This window comes from Chiloscyllium plagiosum, unplaced genomic scaffold, assembly GCF_037043375.1.
Source record: "Chiloscyllium plagiosum isolate Xiang-an unplaced genomic scaffold, Cpla_swu_hap1 HiC_scaffold_37, whole genome shotgun sequence".
Classification (NCBI taxonomy): domain Eukaryota; kingdom Metazoa; phylum Chordata; class Chondrichthyes; order Orectolobiformes; family Hemiscylliidae; genus Chiloscyllium; species Chiloscyllium plagiosum.
Window position 1 is genome coordinate 22558504 of NW_028270175.1, and position 23718 is coordinate 22582221.

A 23718-nucleotide genomic window follows, 5' to 3' on the forward strand; every position below is an offset into this window, starting at 1 on the left:
AATTCCACATGTAGGTTCCGAAGAAAAGTGTGATGTAATGATCAACCCCCCTTTGAACATGAACATGTCAGCCCACTAATCGCCTCCCCCAGAAAAGAAAGGTGCTTTTTACTTTTATCATGTTGTGAACTGGTGAGGTAAAAGACATTAGGTCTTGGGAATGAACCACTTCGTTTCTTCTTTTTTACTCGCAGCAATAACTCCCATGGCAAGTGTCATACAGGTGAAGCTCCCTCTGCATTGTTCTATCAAACACACTCAGGTCAGGTACCAAATGGATTAGGTACAGACTAAGCTATACGCTGCACTGTCCCATCAAGCAATATTGTAATTATCTAAAACATTGCAATTTGTTCATCCTTGAGCCTTGTATTCAAGGGGATACAAGCCTGTATGTGCAACCTGCCTTATAATATAAGCCTGTTATTATTCTCATGAATCTGCTGTTTATTTCCAATTCCAGTGTGTGTTGTCCCTGAGGTCTGGGTGTCCAAAATTGCACACAGTACTCCAGATGAGATATGACTGGAGCTATGTACATTTGTAACATAACTTTCTCTTTTGTATTTCAGTTCTTTTGAGACAAAAACAAATAATCCATTTGCCTTTTCAATTTATTTGCACCTGTCCATTAGTTTTGTAATTGTTTTAATGCTTGGATCCCTAAATTACTGCTCACCCACAGTTCTGAGTTTCTGACCATTGGCAGTTTGGTTGCGATTTTCACATTGGATCCAAACATGAATACAAGACTTTCATTTTTATGCTTTTATTGGATTCAAACAGCTCTCAAAACTGAAAGGCCTATTTCAAACCTATTGTATCAACAGTCATCCTGACAGAGGCACGTGAACAAAATTTCAGTCATCCCAATTTGCTAACCCTGTTCCTGTTTCCTTTTCCTAGTCTGGTTGTTCCACTGCTGGGTTAGTCCTTGATATGCTCGTCTTCCTGATGGATGCAATCCAGATAAATTTCCAGCAAGCCTCAGCAGTTGGCAGTAGCAGCCGCGCTCAGCAGGCATTAGATGATCTGCACACAATGGAGAAGAACATGGAAATGACTGACCAGCTGATGGTACGCCCTGGAACTGGAAATGGAGTGTTGAGGGTTAGAAAGTGTTTGGTACAGTAATTGAGTATAATGAGTGTATTGCTGCATAATATATGTGAACTGTGATATTCCTCTGTAACAGCAGTGAAATGAATCTCTGTATAATCCAAGGTCAAATGACATGTAATCCCACTCCTTAGAACTGGCCTTCATTGCAGTGCACCACAATCAAACAGCTAGCTAAAATCCACAACGAACATAACTATGTAATAAAAAATCACAAAGCGGTGACACATTATGGGATTGATTTAGTATCATGAGGCTGAAGCTTGGAGATTCTTTTCCATCCCTGTTGTTTTTGTCCACCTTATTCCTTGGTTCTGATTATTTTTATTGGAAACGTAAAGAGATATTGGTAAGTAGCATAAATAAACAGAGACATTGCCTGTGTGACACAATACATTATCAAGTGGAATACTGCAGGATTTGCTGTAATAGAGGAACTGCTGTCGGAGGAATCTTAACTACTTTGCTTCACATTTTAAATAATTTTGCTAATCGCACTTTTATTTATCACATGGGTTGGGAATGTTTGAAAGATGTTTGTAGTTTGTCTGGGATGAGCTGTTGCCTGCTTAGTTTTTGTCCTGTTTATTTGAGTTTTTTTCACTATTATTCAAGATGACTTTTTGATGCTCTGGGGTTTCTAATTGAATGCTTTAATCTTGTAGGTTCCAACCCTGGGCTCTCAGGAAGGTGCCTTTGAGAATGTGCGGATGAATTATAGTGGGGATCAAGGGCAGACAATCCGTCAACTAATCAGTGCACATGTGCTGCGTCGTGTTGCAATGTGTGTTCTTTCCTCTCCCCATGGCCGCCGACAGCACCTGGCCGTAAGCCACGAGAAGGGAAAAGTGCGTTTTATTTTTATATTTGGGTTTGAAGGTTCCTTGGAAAGCAATTTACTGTAATTCACTTTTTGGGCAATGTTTGTATGTTTGAGTAACTTTGACAAGACTGCATTTTTGTCAAAACATCTGAGCTGCTTTCTTCGCAACCGCGTAAGCAGTTAAAATCATGTAGACACCAGATTGAGTATGGACAGTATGGTTAATTTTTCAGGCAAATATGGGAAGTTGTCAGGTTGATCAAATTCGGTTTCACAATTTTCTGTGGGCTTTGACCTTTTATATAGTATCATTAGCATGGAAGTAACATCCTAAGGTCTGTATAAAGAAAAAAAGGGAGTGCTCAATGACAGCAGATGTGAGGATATCTGAACCAGACCTTGATCAGAAATGGATTTGTAGGAAGTCTGAAAGAGGAGAAAAGATAATATTTTGGGGGAATTCTTGAGTTTGGGGTCTAAACTTTAAAGGCATAGCCACCAATAGTGGAAAAACAGACGCTGGAAGAAAGGTAGAGGGGTTCCTCAGGCAACTCATTCCATTCAAACAGCACCCTCTGAGTGAAAAAGTTGTACCTTAGGTATCTTCTAAATCTTTCCCCTTTCACCTTAAACCTGTGCCCTCTAGTTCTGGACACTCCCCACCCCAGGGAAAGACCTTGTCTATTTATCCTATCCCTGCCCCTCATAATTTTATAAACCACCTGTAAGGTCACCCCTCAGCCTCTGTAAGGTCACCCCTCAGCCTCTGATGCTCCTGGAAAAACATCCCTAACCTATTTAGCCTTTCCCTATAGCTCAAATCCTCCAACCCTGGCAACATACTTGTAAATCTTTTCTGAACCCTTTCAAGTTTCACTATTTCTTCCAATAGGAAAGAGACCTGGTTTGCACACAATATTCCACAAGTGGCCTAACCAATGTCCTGTAAAGCTGCAACATGACTTCCCAACTCTGATACTTAATGCTGTGGTTCAAAAAGGAAAGCATATCAAATGCCCTCTTCAGTATCCTATCTACCTGCGAATCCACTTTTAAGGAACTATGAACCTGCACTCCAAAGTCACTTTGTTCAGCAACACGTCCCAAGACCTTACCATTAAGTGTATAAACCCTGCTAAGATATGCTTTTCCAAAATGCAGTGCCTCACATTTATCTAGATTAAACTCGATCTGCCACTCCTCAGCCCATTGGCCCATCTGATCAAGATCCTGTTGTACTCTGTGGTGGCCTTTGCTGTCCACTACACTTCCAATTTTGGTGTCATCTGCTAACTTACTAACTATACTTCCTGTGTTCCTCAAATAATTTGTATAGATGACAAAAAGCAGTGGACCCAGCACCGATCCTTGTGGCATTCCACTGGTCACAGGCTTCCAGTCTGTAATGGAACCCTCCACCACCATCCTCTGTCTTCTAACCTTTGAGCCAGTTCTGTGTCCAAATGGCTGGTTCTCCCTGTAATCCATGTGATCTAACCTTGCTAACCAGTTTACCATGAGGAACCTTGTTGAACGTCTTACTGAAGTCCATATAGATCATGTCCACTGCCTCTTCCCTCATCAACCTCTTTCGTTACAACTACAGAAAACTCAATCGAGTTCATGAGACATGACATCTCACGCGCAAAGCTATTTTGATCATCCCTCATCAGTCCATGCCTTTCCAAATGCATGTAAATCCTGTCCTTCAGGATTCCAAGCAACAACTTGCCCACCACTGATGTCAGGCTCACTGGTCTGTAGTTCCCTGAGAAGTTGCTGAGGAGGGGAATGGAATCAGGAACATGTCCAAGATAGAATATCTAAGAGGCAATGCATTTCAGCTCTAGTTTCTTGTAATCTGAGGATGCATCCACATAACTCATTTTCAGTTCAAACTACACCATTTCTATTCCCTTGTAGATCACCGTGCTGCAGCTATCAGCTTTACTCAAACAAGCTGACTCAAGCAAGCGGAAATTGACATTGACTCGTCTAGCTTCAGCTCCGGTTCCCTTCACTGTTCTGAGTCTTACCGGAAATCCATGTAATGAGGATTACCTTGCTGTGTGTGGACTCAAGGTATGTGGTGTTTGAATCATCAGAAAGATTGACCTTTTGTTAAGTTTGTTTAGAAGGGGTTGTGTTTATATGTATAAATCTTTGAAGATGGCAACACAGTTTTCAATCATTTAATGATCATTTAATAAAAGGATGCAGGATCCTTGACTTAATAAATAGAGGCACAGATTATAAAACCAAGGAAGCTGTGTTAAATCATCACAAATCACCAACTAGCTCTAAATTGGAGTGGTATGTCCATTTGTCTGGACGCTGCAGTTAGGATGGATGTTTTAGAATAGCCTTAAAGACAAAGGACTTCAATAACCAGTGAAATAGAGATGGTCTCCTTAGACCTAAGAAGGTGAAGGGAGAGATTAACTGAACGTGCTCAAAATTGTGAGGATTTTTGTCAGGCTATTAGCTCTTACTTGCAGAAATATTGGCAACTAAAGGAAACATTTTTATTATTGGTATGAAATCTGTGGGCAAAATTAGAATTTTTCCCACTCTGGGTTATTCTGATCTGGAATGCGCTGTCACAAACCTAATTGTGTTTTAGCCATTGTGTGCTGGAGATTGATATCTCAGAATTTATGTCACATCAAATACTGCTTTGTTTTATATTGGTTGAAACCATGAGACCAGGACATCATAGTTGAAATATCATACATCTGTGGGAGATGTTGTTCAGCACTCCCTCTAGTGATCCTTACCTGAAATTGAATGAGTACAGACTCAGTTTGGTTATGTTGACTGTTCAATCAAATTGTTTGCTTGCCTTACTATCTAGCTTCACATGTGAATCATGATCTCCAAGTTGAGTCATTACATTTTTCAAATGTCATTATTTTCAACATCCCTGACTGACAGGATATTATTACTAACCGAAATTGACTTCGGTCACATCTTGTACATTTGTTGGGTGGCGCTCATTCGTTACAAATTGTTTCTCTGTTCATCTTATGATTATTCCCTGCTTAATATAGATTGATGGTATAGCAGTAACATTTTCTTTATGCATCTCATTTTCCAGGACTGTCATGTTCTAACATTCAGCAATTCAGGATCAGTCTCTGATCATCTTGTTCTCCATCCACAACTTGCCACTGGCAACTTCATCATTAAAGCAGTGTGGCTTCCAGGATCACAGACAGAGCTTGCAATTATAACAGCAGATTTTGTCAAGGTAAGGCTGGGGTGACTGAGTGTAATCCTTTTGCTAATCTACATTTCTCTTTCAGCATGCTCTGATATTCCACTTAAAAAAAAATGGAGATTTGTATCTGGCTGCAATGGTAAATGTTGTCTTTGGTATGGTGGCTGGTGTCAGGGCTAAAGAGTGGAGCTTTTCTCATTTGTACCACCTTTTGACGGCTTCAGGCACTCCTGGCTGGGACATTCCAATTGATCTGCCTTAAAAGTACTGGTGGGAGAACCTTGGATCCTTCCATGGTCCATGTTAGCATTCCTTATGTTGAATTAGTGGCAAGTTAATTTACTGCAGGCTATTCAAGAACGGAGTTATAGCTGTCGCAACTAATTTCTTTCAAGACTCTTGCAACTTAAAATAAAGGTATCTTGACACTATATTTGAATGAAGTTCCTAGAGTGGCAGGGGTACGAATTGTTTTACCAGTCAGTACTTAAAGAGTAGTTTTTTATTGCTGCCATTCGAGGATATGAGAATAGGCAACATTATCCCTAAGCCGAATTGCTCTACAAAGTAATAATCTGTAAAAAATGTAACATTAAAGATATGGAATTGAAAAATAAGTATCCTTAAAAAACACTTTTCAAAGACCAAGTGCCTGCTAAGCTTTCCTTAACTAATCTTAAATTGCAGGGACTAAACTGGGTGTTACTTTTCATTTCAAAGTTGTTTTAAATTCAAATAGAAGATTCCACATGCGCAAGCAACACAAGCTGCTGCTGTTAAATATTGTTAAGTGTAAAGTAGGTGCATTAGTTCCTTCACAGATTGTGTCTTAACCTTTGTTTGCAGGTTTATGACTTGTCCACTGATGCCTTGAGTCCAATGTACTATTTTCTTCTGCCAAGCTCCAAGATCCGTGACACAACATTTTTGTTCAGTGAGGAAGGGAAGAGTATTATTGTTATTATGTCTTCAGCTGGTTATATCTACACCCAAGTGATGGAAGAAGCAAGCAGTGCTCAGCATGGACCATTCTATGTCACTAATGTACTTGAAATCGTGCATGAAGATCTGAAGGTCTGTGGGAGAATGAGTTTTGTATTTTTAATGTCAGGTTTCTCTATCCAAGTGTAATATTTTCCAGTTAGTAAAGGCCCCTTGGGAGTCCTTTTCGAGCTAATGCCTGAAGTCAGCTGGAATTTGATGGAGCTCAGTTGATAAAATAGCTAGAAATTAAAATTGGGTTGTCTGGACTATTTTGGAAATTCTTTGAAGGCATTGAACTTGCAACCCAGAGATTGTAAATTCCAAGTCTAATTGAAGAATTTGTGAAATTGAAATTAACAATGTTGGTAATTTAATGATGACAAGAATCTATACTTCTGGCTCCACCCGATCTGCCCTGTGTGAGACTCAGGGCAACTAGGGATAAGCAGTAAAAACTGTATTACTGTTGTCACCCATATTCTAACAAGAAATCTGTAAACCTTTCTTGTAATTTGGTGCTGAAGCTGCCAGTACAAGCAGTCGTGACCATTAGGGCTGAAAAAATTTGCATTTAGTTGGCGTTCTCTTTATTCTGCCCTAAAATGCTATGCAGTGTCGTAGCTGTTGTGCTATAGGAAGCATAATATTAATTGTAACCTAAGTACCACAAACTGTGGAATTACATGTGCTGTATTTTCAGAATCCCTTTGAATGAAAACATTAAATTTGATAAAGGAAGGTGCTCTTCATATATAAAATAAATAAAACCTCCATCTGAAATGTAAATATAAGATATTTTGCGTGTTAATTCATCATTTAAGTGCTTGTGTAAACGCATTCTGTTCAGTGTGCGCATTTGAACATAGTTCATTTTCTTTTTCTTTCCAGGACAGTAATGGGCAGGTTGCAGGTGGTGGTGTCTCGGTTTATTACTCCCATGTTCTACAGATGCTGTTTTTTAGTTATAGTCAAGGCAAGTCCTTTGCTGCCATGTTAAGTCGCATATCACTGGAAGTGCAACGGTTGTTTCCAATCAATCTGAAAAGGTGAGTGACACCTAAACTATCCCTCAGGAGATGAGGGAGAGATGCTTCTTTGTTTAACTTTGAGGAACCTGTTCGATTTCCTGGTTTTATGTTTTCTGATTCATATGGTTACATTAATAATTTGGTAGCCAAACAAAATGTGTCCCAGTGGAGATTAGTTAAATGGTGACAAAGCTCTCAATGCTGTTAACTCTCAGGTCTGTCAGTTTTTGCAGACAGGGCAGGCTAAAGTTTCATATACAGAATCTTAACCAGAACCTGCATCTGAAATATCAATTTAGTCTGTTCTTCCCAGAGTTGTTCACAACAATAGTGTTCTGAGCCTTGTGGGGTATTAATACATTACTGTAGTGTTCAGGTGACACTAGAGGCAGAGAGGTTTGAGGTCCTGAAAAACACAAGGGTTTATTTTTTTTTCACTAATAGGACTGGCCAATGTATTTTACCTATTGAGGTTGCCCTCAGGAAGATGGCGGTGGGCCACTGTTGTGAATTGCTGCAATACATGCGCTAAATATATGTATGATGAAATACACCTACGGGGGGCTCAGTCTGCCCAGTTGCAGTTCATTTTATATATTTATATTCTTTCCACAATCTTGATGGGTACCCTAATTATCACATGACTACAAGCTACCAAGAACTATTGCATTGTAATTTTGTGTAAAGCTAAACAAAACTCCAGTCAATACGTTCTGCAGAGATTGCAATTTCTTTTAGGCACATCAGTTCCTCCTCATTGCACATTCCACAATGATCATGCTTCTTTAAGTTTCAAAACAGGTCTACTTGACAACATTCTGTAAGTTAGTGTCCTAACTTAGATTAGATTCCCTACAGTATGGAAACAAGCCCTTCGGTGCAACAAGTCCAAACCGATCCTCCGAAAAGTAATCCACCCAGACCCATTCCCCTACCCCATATTTACCCCTGACTAATGCACCTAACACTATGCAGCCCTACACTCCCTCCGTTCCAACTCCAACCTCACTATCAAACCAGCAGACAAGGGAGGCGCGGTATTAGTTTGGCGCTGAGGCTAAACGCCAGCTCGCGGACACCTCCTCCTACTGCCCCCTTGACCATGACCCCACCTCCCACCACCAAACCATCATCTCCCAGACCATCCATAACCTCATCACCTCAGGGGATCTCCCAGCCACCGCCTCCAACCTCATAGTCCCACAACCCCGCACCGCCCGTTTCTACCTCCTGCCCAAAGTCCACAAACCTGACTGCCCCGGCCGACCCATTGTCTCAGCCTGCTCCTGCCCCACCGAACTCATCTCTGCATACCTCAACACGGTCCTGTCCCCCTTAGTCCAAGAACTCCCCACCTACGTTCGGGACACCACCCATGCCCTTCACCTCCTCCATGATTTTCGCTTCCCCGGTCTCCAACGCCTTATCTTCACCATGGACATCCAGTCCCTGTACACCTCCATCCCCCATCACGAAGGACTCAAAGCCCTCCGCTTCTTCTTTTCCCGCTGTACCAACCAGTACCCTTCCAATTACACCCTCCTTCGACTGACTGAACTGGTCCTCACCCTGAACAACTTCTCTTTCCAATCCTCCCACTTCCTCCAAACCAAAGGAGTAGCCATGGGCGCCCGCATGGGCCCCAGCTAGGATATGTGGAACAGTCCATCTTCCGCAGCTACACTGGCACCACCCCCCACCTTTTCCTCCACTACATCGATGACTGTATCGGCGCTGCCTCGTGCTCCCAAGAGGAGGTTGAACAGTTTATCCACTTTACCAACACCTTCCACCCCGACCTCAAATTCACCTGGACCGTCTTAGACTCCTCCCTCCCCTTCCTAGACCTTTCCATTTCTATCTCGGGCGACTGAATCAACACGGGCATTTACTATAAACCGACCGACTCCCACAGCTACCTAGACTACACCTCCTTCCACCCTGCCCCCTGTAAAAACGCCATCCCATATTCCCAATTCCTTTGCCTCTGCCGCATCTGCTCCCAGGAGGACCAGTTCCAATACCGTACAACCCAGATGGCCTCCTTCTTCAAAGACCGCAATTTCCCCCCAGACGTGATCGATGATGCCCTCCACTGCATCTCCTCCACTTCCCGCTCCTCCGCCCTTGAGCCCCGCCCCTCCAGCCGCCACCAAGACAGAACCCCACTGGTCCTCACCTACCACCCCACCAACCTCCATATACAGCGTATCATCCGCCATCATTTCCGCCACCTCCAAACGGACCCCACCACCAGGGATATATTTCCCTCCCCTCCCCTATCAGTGTTCCGAAAAGACCACTCCCTCCGTGACTCCCTTGTCAGGTCCACACCCCCCACCAACCCAACCTCCACTCCCGGCACCTTCCCCTGCAACCGCAAGAAATGCAAAACTTGCGCCCACACCTCCCCCCTTACTTCCCTCCAAGGCCCCAAGGAATACTTCCATATCCGCCACAAATTCACCTGCACCTCCACACACATCATTTATTGCATCCGCTGCACCCGATGTGGCCTCCTCTATATTAGGGAGACAGGCTGCCTACTTGTGGAACATTTCAGAGAACACCTCTGGGACACCCGGACCAACCAACCCAACCACCCCGAAGCTCAACACTTCAACTCCCCCTCCCACTCCACCAAGGACATGCAGATCCTTGGACGACTCCATCACCAGACCATAGTAACACGACGGTTGGAGGAAGAGCACCTCATCTTCCGCCTAGGAACCCTCCAACCACAAGGGATGAACTCAGACTTCTCCAGTTTCCTCATTTCCCCTCCCCCCACTTGTCTCAGTCAAATCCCTCGAACTCAGCACCGCCTTCCTAACCTGCAATCTTCTTCCTGACCTCTCCGCCCCCACCCCACTCCGGCCTATCACCCTCACCTTGACCTCCTTCCACCTATCGCATCTCCAACGCCCCTCCCCCAAGTCCCTCCTCCCTACCTTTTATCTTAGCCTGCTGGACACACTTTCCTCATTCCTGAAGAAGGGCTTATGCCCGAAACGTCGATTCTCCTGTTCCTTGGATGCTGCCTGACCTGCACTTTTCCAGCAACACATTTTCAGCTCTGATCTCCAGCATCTGCAGTCCTCACTTTCTCCACCTAACACTATGGGCAACTTAGCATGGCCAATTCACCTAACCTGCACATCTTTGGATTGTGGGAGGAAACTGGAGCACCTGGAGGAAACCCATGCAGACACAGGGAGAACATGCAAATGCCACACAGACAGAAAGGCGGGAATCAAACCCAGGTCCCTGGCGCTGTGAGGCAGTAGTACTAACCACTGAGCCACCGTGCCGCCCACGTGGTCAGTCTTGTTTTAAGCAGGTTTCCACACAAACCCTTTGCCACAATCATTTCTCTATAAGCTTAAAAAAGATTCTGCTTTATGCGCATTATAGTGGTCCTGTCCTCCTTTTGTAATTTTAAATGGATCTTGATTGAGAGTTGGGTATATCTCAACACCTTTTGATATCTGCAGCCATGTGCAACTGGTTATTAATTTCTATGTCTACATTTTTCGAACAGTGTAGTCAGCTGAGGATGTCAGATGGTTAAAATGAAGTCGATTTGTTGTATTGCTCTTTCCTTATTCCCTGGTTCTGCTGTTTCCCATTCTCTCTCCCTTTTCACTTTCCCATTATTTCCAATACCTTTGTCTCTCTTTCCCTTCTCTCACTCCTTTCCCTGTCTCCCCCATTCTCCCTTTATTTTATGTCAGTCTGTTTCTCAGGTCTTTGTGTCATTAACTCAGTCTGTCTGATTCATCTGTTCATGCTTGTCTTCCATTATTTTCCCCTGTGCAGTTCAAATGGTGGCAGTGGGAAAACTGTTCCTGCCCTGTGCCAGTGGTCAGAAGTGATGAATCATCCTGGCTTGGTCTGTTGTGTCCAGCAAACCACTGGAATTCCACTTGTCATCATGGTCAAACCAGACACCTTCCTCATCCAGGAGATTAAAACTCTACCAGCCAAAGCCAAGGTCAGAAATTGTCTTATGGAATGCAGACATTGGGCAATAAGTTGCTCAAATGGATAAAATTGAATTTTACCTTTCATTTGTATTGTTCATGTAGATTTTCTCTGAATTATTGTCTTTTGGATGTATTAACATAACTTTCCCACAGCAAAATCCTTAAGTGTCTCATGCAGTTTAGTTCAGATTATTTTTAAATTGCCACTGTGAAACATGTCAGCACTGGAATCAAATGATCCTGGGAGATGTTTACTATCTAACCTGGGAAAAAGGGACAAAACCACATATAATATTTGTGTGCATTAATGAAATTGTGGAGTTGAGCACCCAGTTCTGACAATGCAGCTCAGTGTTTGCAATTTATTAGATTTTGTTACTAGCTTCACGTGCCCCTTTTTTTTAAATCTCGATCTGTTGCCTTATTGACACTTGGAGCTGGTGATTCAAATTGATTGACATGACTGATTGATTGATTGATTATAACTGCTGTTTTGAACTGTTCAGACTGTTGTGAAGGTAGATCCTGGGCTGAGCTGATGGATCTATGATGAATTGCTTTCCACAATCCTGTGTTATTTTCTAAGTTTAGATGTTACAAAAGAATATAAGACGGAAAATACTGGAAATACATGCAAAGAAAAATAGGTTTAATTATTTATTTTATAAGTACCAGCCTGGTCAAATAAGAGAAGTCACTTTAAATGGTTGGAAAAATACTAAAGTTAAATTCTAAATCAATTGAAAATCATAAGTACCAAAATAATAAGTAGTATGAGAAGGAAATGGTTCCTGCATCCCCCTTAAACCTCCAATGAAGGGTTACCAACTAAATTGTCAATTTGTTCTTTGAGTTTCCCTGGTGGTTCACTTTTTCTAGTGAATAACTGATTTATTTGGAAGAGAATTCTTTCAGCACTTAACCATAGTTTATTTCCTGAATTGTGAATTAGAGAGAGAGTAATCAACCCAGATTCCTAATCCAGGTCACTGGTGGTCTTAGTTGAATGTTGGGATGGATAGGATCGTCTGATGAAGCAGGTTGTGACCAAATGAATGTTAACAACTTACTAGAAAGCAAGTTTCCTGGTTCACATTTTGCATGGAGAACTTGCATTTAGAATGAATAGGATATTATATTCATCAGCTCTCTCTTTTTTACAGTACTTAGTTCGCTAGTACTTTACTGATGGTTCTTCATTATTTGGGACAATTCCTTAAAAATGATTTCTGTTACTAACTTGCAAATTATTGATGAGAAAACAAACAATAGGTTGCATCAGACGAAAGATGTGAAGTAATGCATTTGAAAGAAAAGACTCATTTTTGCAGATACTAAGTGAACGTACTTTGCACTTCTAAAATCATACTTTGAATACGTGCTGTTCATCTTTTATTGTTATACAGATCACTCAACTGCTGGGTGTATGAGTATCGTCATAAATCAAGGAACTAATGCTTCCCACCAATTATTAATGACAGAACTCATGGGATATCTGTGTATCACTGGAAATGATTAAAGAGACTAAAAAAGTTCTGAAGCGGTTACAATTTTCAGAGAGTACGCTAAGAAAACCTCTCAATTTCCTTGGAAAGTATAGTAGGGAAAGATCTCCATTTATAATTTGCTAAATGGATGTAAAGAACCCAAGTAGGATAATTTGTGAAAGGAGAAGATTAAATTTGAGGACTATTCTGTTTTCGAGTGGGCAGTCAATTACACACATGCAGAATTCACCAATAGAGGGACTTGGTAAGATGAAAATAGATTAGCAAGTAAATAGTCTTAGTAGGAGGCATTTAAATGAGCATTGCTTGCTTTGACATTTCATATTCTTGTGTGCTGTGCCATTGCCCCGCTCCTTGTATTTTAGATCCAGGACATGGTTGCAATTCGCCACACAGCCAGCAATGACCAGCAAAGAACCACCATGATACTCCTGTGTGAGGATGGCAGCCTGCGGATCTACATGGCAAATGTTGAGAACACTTCTTATTGGCTACAGCCTTCACTGCAACCCAGCAGCGTCATCAGCATCTTGAAACCAGTCCGCAAACGCAAGGCTGCAGCTGCCAGTAAGGTTTTATTCTCTGGGCAATACTGTACTTGGGTAAAAAGAGAGAGAAGCAGTAAGAATACATGTGAGTTGTGTTTGAGTGACATGGTTTTTCTGCTTGAAGTGAAGAAGATAGTATCCTCATTCGAACCCCTCTTGCAGCTCTTCAAGGATTGAAGTCTGTTCTTGTGTAAAGTTTGAAGAGTGTGTTGCTGGAAAAGCACAGCCAGTCAGGCAGCATCCGAGGAGCAGGAGAATCGACGTTTCATCTTATGCTTGAAATGTTGATTCTCCTGCACCTCGGATGCTGCCTGACTGGCTGTGCTTTTCTAGCATCACTCTCTTTGACTCTGATCTCCAGCATCTGCAGTCCTCTCTTTCTCCTAGTTGACTGCTAAATTACCAAGCTCAGTGCAAAATAGATAAGCACAACCAAAAAGTGGTGAATTAACCATGAGTTAATTATTGCCTCTCTCTTCTATAACTTTCTACTCACTATGCTCTGCCACATTCTCTCAACCAGTTATCGTTGTATCTTTTCAAATAAAAAAGGTAAGTAGAGTGATTATTTCAAACTCGTGGTGGTGCTGGGACTTGAGCTCCAGATGTAACCACTGAGATTTGGGATCTGCTTCCTTTCCAGTCCTCTATGTTCTTGAGATTGGCCATAATTACACTTTATTGGGACTCGTAATAAAAGTTGGTACTCAGTTGTACAAATTCAATCTCCGTGTTATTTCCTGTTTGGAATAAAGAGAGCATGTTAATTAGTGACTGAAGGTGAGGGTCAGATTAATGTTAGAGTTGGGCCCTTTCAACTGATTGGTTCTGGTTTTGACCAGACAGATTTATTCTACAAGCTGTGTGTTAAAGCACTGCTGACAACATGAATCATTCGCAGTTAAATAGAAACAAGGGGTAGGAGTAGGCCATTTGGTCCTTCAAGCCTGTTCTGCCATTCAATTTGATCGTGGCTGATCATCAACTTAGTACCCTGTTCCCACGTTCTCCCTATATGTTTTAATCCCTTTAGCCCCAAGAACAACATCCAATTCCTTCAAAACATTCAATGTTTTGGTTACAATTGCTTTCTGTGACAGAGCATTATGCAAGCTCAGCTGTCTCTGGGTGTTGAAATTTCTTCTCATCCCAGTTGTAAATGGTCGACTTCTTTTCTTTAAGTAATTACCCCTGGCTCTGAACTAACGTGATCATCCTGAACATACTTCTTGCAATTAGCCTGTCTAATCCTGTTAGAAGTTTAGGTGTTTCTATGAGATTTTCCATTCGTTCTTCTAAACTCCAGTGAATGTCGTCCTATATGATGCAATCTTTTCTTCATATGTCAGTTCTGCCATCCCAGGAATCAGTCAGTTAATCTTTATTGCACTCACTCCCTCCGTAGCTAGAACATCCATCCTCAGAGGGAGACTAAAATTGCACACAGTGCTGTACTTGTGGTCTCACTAATGCCTCATACAATTGTGACAAGACATCGCTGCTGCTGTACTCGAATGCTTTCACTTTGAAGGCCAACATAATATTTACCTTCACCACATTTGACCCTGTATGCTTACTTTCAGCGACTGACACACAAGGGCGCTTAGCTTGTGGTGCACCTTCCCCTTTCCCAGTATGCTGCCTTTCAGATAATCTGGCTTCCTATTTTTGGAATCAAAGTGGACAACCTCACATTACACTTCGTCTGCCTTCCATTAGCCCACTCCCACAATCTGTCCACATCATATTGAAGCATCTCTGCATTCATCTCAGGATTCACCCTCCCACTCAGCTTGGTGTTGTCTGCAGGCTTGAAGACATGATACTTTGTTCCCTCATCTAAATCATTAATGGACATTGTGAACTACTGGATTCCAAACACTGACCCCTGCGATGTTCCACTTGTGCCACTTGGAAAAGACCCATTTATTCTTACACTTTGTTCCCTGTCTGCTAACCAGTTCTCTCTTCTGGTCAGTTCTTTATTCCCAATCACATGCGCTTTAATTTTACATGCTAATTTCTCATGTGTGACCTAATCAAAGGCCTTCTGAAAGTCCACATTAAACCACACCCACTCACTCCTCCCTTATTGATACTACTTATTGCATCTTTGGAAAATTATAATAGATTAATCAAGCATGATTTCTCTTTTGTAAATCCATTCTGATTCTGTCCAATCCTATCACTGTTTTTCAGGCAGATTTTCAGGCCCTGGGGATTTATCGGACTTTTATCCCATCACTTTCCCAGCACCATTTTCTTGATGTTACATATTTCATTCAGTTCCTCCATCTTACCAGACCCTGAGTTTCCTAACATTATTGGAATGTTGTTTCTTTGTGAAGTCAGAACCAAATTGTTTTTAGTTGGTCTTCCATCTCTTTGTTTCTCATAATTTCCTCTGTTTCTGACTTTGTGACCCACATTTGTCTTCACTAATCATTTTCCCTTGATATACTGTAGAAGCTTTAACAACCAGTTTGTATGCTTCCTGCAAGTTTGCACCTATAGTCTACTCCAAACCATTTGCCCTCCTGCTGAAGTCTTAAAAATTGGCAATCTTCAAGTATGCTGCTATTATTGACCAATTTGCATACCCCTTCCTTAGATCTAATAATTTAGATTACTTACAGTGTGGAAACAGGCCCTTCGGCCCAACAAGTCTGCACCGACCCGCCGAAGCAGAACCCACCCAGACCCATTCCCCTACATTTACCACTTCACCTAACACTACGGGCAATTTAGCATGGCCAATTCACCTAACCTGCACATTTTTGGATTGTGGGAGGAAACCGGAGCACCCGGAGGAAACCCACGCAGACACTGGGAGAATGTGCAAACTCCACACAGTCAGTCACCTGAGGTGGGAATTGAACTCTGATCTCTGGCACTGAGAGGCAGCAGGCTAACCACTGTGCCACCGTGCCACCCATAAATATCCCTAATTTCCTTTGTTAAGCATGATCAGACCACCGCTCCCATTTCATTTTAGTTATAACAAGAAAATTATTTATTTATTTATCCTGAAATGTGTTTGCATTACGTTTGGAATTTTAGTGTTCAATTATCTTGTCAGAATCTAAACAAGTGAAAGTCCTCTAATGATTTGCAGTGCCAGATAACCATTGAGCTGAATACCCCTGTGCAAAACCTGCACTTGGTAATTCAAATTCTGCATATCAGGCGTGTTTGAAAGAGAAATTTTTTTTATGTAGAATATCTTCATACCACTATACAATGTGTCTTCAGTAACATCTTGAATAACCATTGACAATTTTCTTCTATAGCAACTCGCACCACCAGCCAAGTCACATTTCCAATTGATTTCTTTGAACACAACCAGCAGCTGACTGATGTTGAGTTTGGAGGAAATGACTTACTACAGGTGTACAACATGCAACAAATCAAACATCGGCTGAACTCCACGGGCATGTATGTCGCCAGCACAAAGGTATGAGTCATAGAGTTGTACATCTTTGATCCTACTCGTCCATGCTGACCAGATATCCTAAATTAATCTAGTCCTATTTTGCCAGCATTTGGTCCATATCCCTCTGAACTCTTCCTATTCATATACCCACCCACATGCCTTTTAAATGCTGTAATTGTACCAGCCTCTACCAACTCCGCTGGCACCTCATTCCATACAAGCACTAGCCCTATGTGAAGAAGTTGCTGCTCAGGTCCCTTTTAATCTTTCTCCTGTCATCTTCAGCCTATGCCCTCTATTCTTGGACTTCCCTACCCTGGGAAAAATGCCTTGTCTATTCACCTTATCCATGCCCTTCATGAATTTATAAACCTCTATAATGTCACCTATCAACTTTTTGAAGCTCCAGGGAAAATAACCTCAGTTTATTCAGCCTCTCCGTACAGCTCAAACCCTCCAATCCTGGCAACATCCTTGCATATCCTATCTGAGCCCTTTCAAGTTGGACAACATCCTTCCTGTAACAGGGAGACCAGAAGTGAATGCAATATTCTAGAAGTGGCCTGACCAATGTCCTCTACAATATGATATCTGAACTCCTACACTCGATGCACTGCCCAATGAAGGCAAACGTGCCAAATGCTGCCTTCACCACCCTGTCTACCTGCAACTCCACTTTCAAGGAATTCTGTATCTGCACCCTTAGGTCTTTTTGTTCAGCGACTCGTCTCATGGCACTACCATTAACTGTCTCAGTACTGCCCTAATTTAGCTTACCAAAATGCAACACCTCGTACTTATCTAAATTTAAACTCAATCTGTCACTCCTCAGTCCATTGGCCCATCTAATCAAGGTCCTATTGTACTCTGAGATAAACACTTGCACTGTCCACTGCACCACTAATTTTGGTGTCATCTGCAAACCATTCGGTGTCATTCACTGACTCTTTGGCGATTAGCACCAATTCCTTTCAAAATGGCTTTGCACATTTTTGATCTGTTTGTTGACATACTACCAAACTTTTAATATGTTGTAAAAGCTTGTAAATAGTAAATATTTGAATGACATAGTGCAGAAGTAGGGCCCAGGCTGCTCATGACGAGGAGCTATCTAATTAGTTACACTCCCCTTCTCGTTCCCCATAATACTGTAATTTTCTCCTTTTCAAGCATATCAATTTCCTACTGGAAGTTACTGAATCTGCTTTCAATTTCCTTTTGGGCAGTGCACCCCAAAACATAATAAATTGTGTTGTTCAAAATGAACCATGTTCCAGCTTATACCACTATGTTGCTGTAACAAGATTCTAATTTAGTTAATTGGAATTAATTTAAATGTGCTCAATCTGGGTTGAGGTAAATTATGTCCTGTTTAAAGACATTCCTGCATATCTACGCTGTCAGATGTCAGTCTTCACTGGTGGACCAGATGAAAGTCAGTAACTGGGCAGTAGTAAAACAGATTTATGCTCCATTAGATCTGTTTGATTGGTATTCAGATTTTATTCCTGTTGTTTTATAGCCAGGTGGATTTACAGTGGATGGTGTCAACAACAACGCCACCATGGTTATGACAGGGATGCGGATCCAAGTTGGGACACAGGCCATTGAGAGAGCACCATCCTATATTGAAATTTTTGGTCGCACAATGCAATTGAACTTGACAAGAGCTCGTTGGTTTGACTATCCATTTACGCGTGAAGAAGCACTTCAGGCTGATAAAAAGCTAACCATTTTTGGTAACTATAACCTGTCGTGAAACGCTACAATCTAAGTTGATAAAACATGTTAATGAAGTACAGGATCCATAGCTTTCCATCTGCACTGATCAACAGTGCCTTATCCACATAGTCCAGTGGTGTTGATTTTCTTTTGTAATTTTGTAATGCTGTAGCAGTCTTGGATGTTTTTTAAATTACCCATTTGGATAATATGATAAACCTCTGGAGCAGGTTGGACTTGAACCTGGCCAGCCAGGTCCAAAGGTAGGGACACTACCATTGCCCCACAGGAGCTCTCTGTAGCTGGTATAAGCTTGGTTAACTCACTTGTCCTAGTTTTCTTGGTAATATCTGATGAGATTAAATCCATAACAAATACTAGATGTTTCTGCTTTTTGGAGTAAATACATTACTGTTCTCCTAGCCCCCAGCACTGTAGAGGTTGAAAACCAAGCCATCTTCATTTCCTACCTGTCGGTGTATAGATTTGTTCTATTCAAGTTTTTGAAGTTGTGTTTTTTGTTTCCTTGGACGTTGCAGTTGGTGCATCAGTTGATCCTGCTGGGGTTACAATGGTAGATTCAATAAAAATCTATGGAAAAACAAAAGAGCAGTTTGGCTGGCCTGATGAACCTCCAGAGGATTTCCCATCAGCCTCTGTAAATAATGTTGCTGTTCCAAGTGTCAGCCAGAATAACAGCACAGGGGAGGTGGACTCAACTACTCCATCCTCCACTGGCGGTTCTGTCCTGGAGAGGTAAGCATAAGGCTGCAACTGCTTGAAATTATGTGAACTGCTTAGTAACTTCCTGCTCTGAGTTGGTGAGGAACAAATGAAGAATGGTGTGCATAAAATTGACGACATTGTAAATTAGATTCCACTAAATAATAGATGTCAAAATACATATTTTACCTTTTCAATTACAATTGGAGAAAATTTGATTGACAATACAAAGCAAATTACATGAGGCGTGATTTTGTTTCTCTTGCAACATTTGTTCTGTAACCAAAGTCTGGGTATTAGTTTTTTTCTCGCTGATCCATGTGTGTGGCTGATATGTGAAAGCTTTTCATTACAGCATGATCTCAGACTGTCCTGAGCTTGCAGTTCCTATATTCTTAAGTGAGTTCATGTGTTTTTAGTGTTCCTAAAATAGTTAAATTGGGAGGTAATAAGACACCCAAAAATAGTAATTTCATTCACCAACTTTCAAATTATTTTCCTCTGTCCTGTTGACAATACTGAACATTTTAGTCCTAATCTCTGATATATATGTTTCACTTGAATCCCCTCTGTCCATTCCTTTGTGTATATTTTGACAGTTGTTCTGGGTCAGAGTCTGTCACTCGTGTTGCATTGTTCTCTCTTTCATTCTCTTGATCACTTCCAGCCATGTCTGTCCTGTTTCTTCCCTTCCTGTTATCCCACCTTTGTATTTGTTCCTTCAAGTTGATAATTATTTTTCATATAGAGAGTTACTAGATAAAATTAGAGCACATGGGATTGGAGGTAGTATGGATTGAAAATTCCATTTTTTTTAAAATTCATTTGTGGTACATGGGTGTTGCTGGCTGGTTAGAATGTGTTTTTTTTCTGCTCAGCCCTATTTGCCCTTGAGAAGGCGGTGGTAAGTTGCCTTGAACTGCTGCAGTCCACGTACTGTGGGGTTGACCCAGAATGCCACTAAGGAGGGAGTTCCAAAATTGTTACTCAGCGTAGGGCAGGATTACTTTGCAGAAAGAAAATGTAAGAAGAATGGGGTCATTCTCAGGGTGGCAGGTTGTTATTACTGGTGTGCTGCAAGAATCCATGCTGTGACTACAATCTTGTTCTCAGTCTGTATAAATGCTTTGGGATTGGGGGCCAAATTTGCTGTTGGCAAGAAACTAGATGGGACAGATGTAAGCAGATTTAGAAAGGATAAGTAAATAGGCAATCATGGCCGATGAAATATGATGTGAATAAATGTGAGGTTATCCACTTTGGTAGAATAAAACAGAAGTACAGTATTACTTAAATAATGAGAAGTTAGGAACTTGATAACCTTTTTCATGAGTCGCTCAAAACTAGCATGCAAGTGCAGCAAATAACGAAGTAGGCAAATAGAATTTTATCACAATATGATTGTGGTATAGAAATAAAGATGTCATGCTGGAATTGATTAGTGCCTTGGTGAGGCTGCATCTGGAGTATTGAATATGGTTTTAACCTCCTTACCTAAGGAGAGCTTTATTTCCTTTTAGAGGGATTACAATGAAGGCTCACCCTGGGGTAGTGAACATGTCTTATTTGAAGAAACCTGGCCTGTAGAGTTTCAAGGAATGAGGTGATCTCTTTGAAACTTATGAAGTTCTTACAGGGCAAGACTGATAGATAGGCGTAGCATGCTCTCCCTAGCTGGTGAGTGCAGATGCTGGGGATGTAATGCCAGAATAAGGGCAGGCTATTTAGCACTGAGATGAGGAGGAATTTCTTCACTGAGGGTGATGAATCTTCAGTGTCCCCTGCCCCTAGGGGTTCGGAAGACCATTTGTTGAACGTATTAAACACAGAAATCAATATATTTATGGTTCATGACATTAGAAATATGAAGGGGGGAAATGATGTTGAAGTAGAGGATCAACCATAACCTGTTTGAATAGCAGAACAGCTTGACAGGCCAGTGACCTACCAATGATTTTCTATCTTTTTCACCCCTTTGAACTCTGGTCAAAAGATAACTGCTTACTGTAATTAGAGATTTATTCTGAATGCGTTCATTGGTATTTTGTTTGGATTTAAATTTGAGTTATTAGTGGCACCATCTTGCTCTTTACCAAAGCCTCTGCGGCTGATTATAGTTGGCACCATCATTGCATCAAAACAGCCATTTTAGGAATGTGGCCTTCATTACCAAATCTCACCATGCTTTGCTGTTCTGATCCTCTGATGCTTTCTCTGCACCAATCAGCATGTGGATGTACCTACTGGAGAAGATGTAAAACTTGACCTAATCCTGTGAAGTAAAGCAGGGTAGGTGAAGTGTCAGTGGGGGAGCACTTTGGCACCAGTGACCACATTCTATTAGTTTTTAAATGGTGATGGAAAAGGATAGACAGGATCTAAAAGTTGAAGTTCTAAATTGGAGGAAGTCCAATTTTGACTGTATGAGGCAAGAACTTTCACAACTTGATTGGGGGCAGATGTTTGCAGGTAAAAGGACAGCTGGAAAATGGGGAGCCTTCAGAAATTAGATAACTGGAGTCCCGAGACTGTATATTCCTATTAGGGTGAAGGGCAAGGCTGGTAGGTGTAGGGAATGTTGGATGTCTAGAGACATTGAGGTTTTGGTCAAGAATAAGAAGGAAGCATATGTCAGGTATAGACAACAGAGATTGAATAAATCTGTAGAAGAGTATAAAGGCAGTAGAAATTTTTTTTGAAGAGGTGACAAAGAAGATGATGAAGACAGAGTGGTATATGTTATCTTGGACTTCAGAAAAGCATTCAACAAGACTCCACATGTTAGATTGGTTAGTAAGGTTAGATCACATGGGATCCAGTGGGAGCAGCCAACCAGATATAAAATTACTTGAAGGTAGGAAACAGGGTGGTGATAGAGGGTTGTTTTTTGGATTGGAGGCCTGTGAACAGTGGTGTACCATAGGATTGGTGCTGGGTCCACTGCTTTTCATAATTTATATCAATGAATTTGATGTGAATATAGGAGGCAAGAGTTAGTTAGTTTGCAGATGACACCAAAACTGGTGGTGTAATGGACAGCAAAGAATATTATCTCAGAGTACAATGGAACCTTGATCAAAAGGGCCGGTGGGCCCAAGGAATAGCCAAGTATTGCCGAACAAAGAGACCTCTGGGTGCAAATTCACAGTCCCTTGAAACTTGAAACAGGTAGACAGTGGTAAAGATGGTGTTTGGTACGCTTGCCTTCATTGGCCAGAACATTGAGTATAGGAGTTGGGACATGGTGGCTGTACAGTGGTGAGGCCACTTTAGGAATAGTGCATACAATTATGGTGTCTCCAGTATAGGAAGAATGTAAAACTTGAGAGGGTGTAGAAAAGGTTACAAGGATATTGGCAAGACTAGAGGAGAGATTGAGCAGGCTGGGGCTTTTTCCCTTGGAGCATCATAGGCTGAGGAGTGATATTATAGAGGTTTCTAAAATCATGAGGGACATAGATAAGGTGACTAGCCAAGGGTGGGGGAGTCCAAAAGTTGAGGGCATAGATGAGAGGGGAAAGATGTAAAAAGGCCCTGAGGGGTAACTTTTTCAGAGGGTGGTGTATTAATGATCTGCTAGATGAAGTGGTGGAGGTGGGTACAATTACAACATTTAAAAGGCATCTGGATGGGTATATGAACATGAAGGGTTTAGAGGATATGGGCCAAATGCTGGAAAATGTGACTAGGTCAGATTGGGGTGTCTGGTTGGCATGGATAAGTTGGACTGAAGGGTCTGTTTCTGTGCTCTATGACTCCGTGTGCGTAAATGCATGACAGATAAAGTATAATGTGGATATATGAGGTTGTTCACGTTGTTAGCGAAAGCTGGAAGGCAGATTATTATCTGAATCGTGATAGATTGGGAAAAGATGAGATGCAATATGACCTGGTTGTTGCTTAAACTAATGGAGAGCACCATGTGGTGAAGAAGACAATTGGTACATTGGCCTTAATAGCAAGTGGATTTGTGTACAGTGGTATGGATTCCTTGCTGCAATTGTATGGGGTCTTAGTGTGCAGTTTTGATCTCCTTATCCAAGGAAGGATGGCTAAGAATGAAGTGAGTGGAATGAAGATTTATCAAACTAATTCCTGGGATGGCAGAGCTGACCATATGAAGAGAGACTGGATCAGTCAGGACGATATTTAATGGAGTTTAGAATAATGAGGGTGTTAGCGAGTTTTGAGATTTGTACCTCAAATTGGGATTCTGGATGTAAATTTGCTCGCTGAGCTGGAAGGTCCTTTTAGAGACGTTTTGTCACCATACTAAGTAACATCATCAGTGAGCCTCTGGTGAAACCCTGCTGTTCTGACCTGCTTTCTATTTGTGTTTGTTTCCTTGGATTGGTGTTGTCATGTTTTTTTTTCTCAGAGGATGGTAAATGGGGTCCAAGTCAATGTGATTGTTGATAGAGGTCCGTATGGAATGCCATGCTTCTTGGAATTCTCATACGTATCTCTGTTTGGCTTGACCTAGGATTGATGTGTTGTCCCAGTCGAAGTGATGTCCTTCCTCATCTGTATTTAAGGATACTAGTGATAGTTGGTCGTGTCTTTTTGTGGCTAGCTGATGTTCATGTAACCTGGTGGCTAGTTTTCTGCCTATTTGTCCAATGTA

General features: G+C 41.6%; 1 protein-coding gene across 8 annotated transcripts in view; it reads left to right on the top strand.

Moving 5' to 3' along the window:
* The window catches only part of ubr4 (ubiquitin protein ligase E3 component n-recognin 4), a 202298-nt gene that overhangs the window by 72040 nt on the left and 106540 nt on the right, over window positions 1–23718 (top strand). For 5 of the 8 annotated variants that reach the window (XM_087980458.1, XM_043675848.2, XM_087980459.1 and 2 more), the window contains exons 39-49: window positions 907–1110; window positions 1785–1967; window positions 3866–4024; window positions 5040–5192; window positions 6009–6236; window positions 7035–7192; window positions 10994–11168; window positions 13034–13235; window positions 16507–16670; window positions 18172–18388; window positions 18911–19127. In XM_087980458.1, coding sequence (XP_087836584.1) covers window positions 907–1110; window positions 1785–1967; window positions 3866–4024; window positions 5040–5192; window positions 6009–6236; window positions 7035–7192; window positions 10994–11168; window positions 13034–13235; window positions 16507–16670; window positions 18172–18388; window positions 18911–19127 — 2060 coding nt within the window. The remainder of the gene's footprint in view (window positions 1–906; window positions 1111–1784; window positions 1968–3865; window positions 4025–5039; window positions 5193–6008; window positions 6237–7034; window positions 7193–10993; window positions 11169–13033; window positions 13236–16506; window positions 16671–18171; window positions 18389–18910; window positions 19128–23718) is intronic. The other 3 variants (XM_043675849.2, XM_043675853.2, XM_043675854.2) reach the window with 1 other exon arrangement.